At 55.0% G+C, this 3,437-nt stretch overlaps 1 protein-coding gene across 1 annotated transcript in view; it reads right to left on the bottom strand.

The window, feature by feature from the left end:
* The window catches only part of DENND2D (DENN/MADD domain containing 2D), a gene marked incomplete at its 5' end in the record, with an annotated part of 7,534 nt that extends 5,569 nt beyond the window's left edge, over window positions 1-1,965 (bottom strand). The window contains 3 exons of the mRNA XM_010153680.1: window positions 1,008-1,077; window positions 1,191-1,303; window positions 1,834-1,965. Coding sequence (XP_010151982.1) covers window positions 1,008-1,077; window positions 1,191-1,303; window positions 1,834-1,965 — 315 coding nt within the window. The remainder of the gene's footprint in view (window positions 1-1,007; window positions 1,078-1,190; window positions 1,304-1,833) is intronic.
* Between the last annotated feature and the right edge of the window lie 1,472 nt (window positions 1,966-3,437).

Here is a 3,437-nt window from a genome sequence, read left to right as displayed (position 1 = left end):
CCCCAAGATGCCAAACCACTCAGTAGGGGTTTTCAGGGCTGAGGGCTGAGTCTCAGGCCAAGGGTGTAGCTGATGCTGTAAAATCAGAGGGTGCCCAGGCCCCGAAGAAGGCAACTCAGATGCCAAAGCTGTTAATCATTTTGGGGAAAGCCCTCTGGCATGTTCCCAAACTTTCCTCCCCCTCCAGACACATGTCCTTCAAGACTTCCTGCCCCACCATCCTCAGGGCTAATCTTGCCTCCTACTGAAACAGGGATCAGCAGGATGAGTGCCCAGGCTTTTTTCCCAACTGGATTACCCTGGGTCTGTTTGCTCTCTGTGCTTTCATCCCTCCAGAGAGTTCAAACACCCAGAGCTCAGCCCTGGATGTAGAAGTGAGCAGGTTCACCAGGGAATGAAAAGGTGGTGGTGGGATCCAGCAAGTCACCAAGCCGTGGCATACGGCCCCGTGGCTTTCCGTCCCTAATTAAGCAGGAACTGCCACGGAAGACCTCCATTGCACCTTGCAGCGCCTGAGCTGGCCAAATCCATGAGTTGAGAAAGACAGTCACTGCTTGGAAGCAAATTTGAGGACAGGGCTGAGGGCACCCAGCTCCTTGGCACCTGGATGGGCACATGCACATCCCCATCCTCATCCCGAGTGGGATTTGCAGCTGTCCTGACTGCTGCGTCCAAGGGAAAGGAGTCAGGGAAGCTGCAGATCAGTGGGGAGGCAGTGATCACTGGTACAGGGAACGGCAACTCCCAACTGTCGCATCTCCTGTTGGCATTTCAGGCCAGCCCTGGTCTGCAGCAAACGCTGTTTCCTCTGTGCTGCACCCAGCTGGAGAAAGCTCCAAGGGAAGCACTTCAAGCACCCCCTTACTGCTTGTCATCATCCTTGTCAGGGCAGGTGGCTTTGTAAGGCACGTCCCCAAGAGGTGTCCTTTGGTCATGGCAGAAGGCAACGTGTCCCACCACGGGGATGGGGTGGCACGGCCACCACCGACCCAGCTTGGGATGCTCACCAGCAGCCGCCTGCAGTAGCCGATCTTCCTGCTGCCATCCACGTTGGTCAGGACGAAAGAAAAGGTTTCGCTGCAAGGAGAGACAACGCATGGGGACGGGACAGCTCTGCCAGCCCACAGCCCTCAGGGGTATGACACACAGGGTGAGGAACCACGGCCAAGATGCCCCAGCGTGGCAGGTACCTGGTGAACTCAGAGACGGGTGCCCAGTTGTTGCCGTCGGGGAAGCAGAAGAGGGGGATGGCTTTCAGGAGACGTTCCTCCTCCTCCTTCTGGCCCTTCAGCAAGTTCTCACGCTGGAGCAAAGTGATGCCAAGAGTCAGGGTGATGGAGGGTGCCCACAGCCCCAGGGGATGGGGCAGAATGGGGTGTATCCCAAAGCAACCCCCAGCTCAGACCAAGCAGAGGATGTCTGCACATCCCTGGATAAGATCTCCCAAAAAATCCAAGTTTTGACTCTTCTACCCCATGGATAGTGGAGCAAGGCAGAGGCACCCAGGGGACCCTCTGCAAACAGGGGGTCTTGTCCTGTGCCATCTCCCCAAGGCGTGAGTTTGCTGCCGTGGTCTCTGCTTTTGGGAGAGGAGACCAGGGAGCACCCTGAGATTTTGATCCTGTGTTTGTAGCCTGGGGCTTGGACCTCAGGGAGGGACAGAGGGACCCAGCAACCCCAACCCATGGCAGGCAAAGCCCTGGGGTCTGGGTCTGCGATGCCGAGGCATGGGGTGTTTTTCTGTTCTCCTGCTCTAGTGATGGGGAAGGAGCAACATCCCCTTTTCCGCTAAATTCAGAAAACTCATCTTCCCAGCAACATGGGACTAAATACCTTTGGGAATTGGTAGGTTATCTGGGGTTGGTAACGTCCATCTGACATCTTCTTCAGCGACACCACCACCAGGTACTCGAAGAAAAACTGTCCAGCAGAATAGAGGACAGAGCTCCGCTCTCCTGGTTTCCTCTGCGGCACCCGTGAGGTGGGGTTTTCTGCAGCAGAGGCCTCTTCTTTTTGTTCTGTAGCCAAAAAAAAAAACCAAAAAAAACCAGAACAGGGTGAAATGAAAGGCCAGGAGGCGCTCTGATGGCAGGAGAGGAGATGCAGAGCTACACATGAACTGGCTGGAGGGAACTGGGACCCAGTGCATGGGGTGTTTCATTCGCCAACAGTGAACAGCTGGGAATGTGGGGCACAGGACACAGAAAGGAAAAAGAAATAGTTTTTATGAGTCTTTTGGAGAAAACTAAAGTGCTGCCAGACACTCTCAGCCCTCATTTGCCCCATCCCAGGGAGGACAGAGGGACACCCAGAGCGAAGCCAGCACATGGGATGGCGGAGAGCTGCAGAAGGCATCCACGGAAAGGTGTGGGAATGCTTTTATAGCAGTTAATTTGATTCCCTTCGGGGAAAAAACCCAGCAAACAAACAGCACAGACCTTGTTTGAGCACCTCCAAAGGCTCCAACAAGATGAATCCCAACCTGTCCCTGCCAGTTGTCCTCAGTCCTGGGAACTGCTGATTGCAAATGAGATACTCGAGGGTTTTCCCTAAACCACAGCTCTCAAAGCAAAGCAATTTCCAGAGATTACATCCCATTTCTTGTTTGGCTGGATGGGGAGGACAGCGGGGAAGCATCAGCTGTCACAACCCGAAGAACTAGAAATAAGAGTGAAAGGAGACGAAGCTGGCATCTCCAAGAGCCCTGGGATGATCACGGTGGGGCAGCGAGATCTGAGGGCTCACAAGGAGTTAAGGGCCTGCAGAAGGCTGCAGCCAGGCCATGCCACAGCTCTTCCCTCTCCCAGCAGCCACTTGCATTTCTAAATCCCCAATTCCTGGCACTGGAAGTGTCCTGGGCTTGGTCTTGGCTCTAATTACGGCGGGGAGCTGGAAATGCTTGAGCAGCTCCTAGGAATAACAGGCAGGAAAATAAACAAACTTTTCCCCGCATCATGAAGTTTGGCTCTGGGCTCTTTCGGTTGCGTCGCAGCTCGGCAGGACAAGGCACGGCTGTGGCTGGATGCTCTCATCATCCCTCTCCCTCGTGCACAACATCCTCCTCCGAACACAGTGCTGGTGGACACCCCTGCCTATCCCCCCCAGCTCTGCAGCCACTTCCTTCAGTCTGGAAACACCTTTCCAGTCTTCACTCCAGGTCGTCAGGAGCCAATGGAAGTAGACAGCTCGTCCAAGGAGGTAACACTCACAGTCCCATCACGGGATGTCCCTTCCCAGGGACCAGAAACACCTTTCCCAGCTGTGGGTGGGGAGATACACAAAGCCACCCTCACGTACACCCAAGGCCGCTCCACCTCCGTGTGCAAAGTCCTTCCTCTTGGCAAGGTGAAAGTCATCCCAAAGAGGTCTCTTTGCAGCAGGGGACAAGCCCAGGAGCATCCTGAGGACGAGACCTGGCTGCAGACACCTCTGGTTTG

Source organism: Eurypyga helias, unplaced genomic scaffold (assembly GCF_000690775.1).
Source record: "Eurypyga helias isolate BGI_N326 unplaced genomic scaffold, ASM69077v1 scaffold30626, whole genome shotgun sequence".
NCBI classification, from domain to species: Eukaryota; Metazoa; Chordata; class Aves; order Eurypygiformes; family Eurypygidae; genus Eurypyga; species Eurypyga helias.
This window is presented reverse-complemented; position numbering and strand designations above follow the sequence as displayed.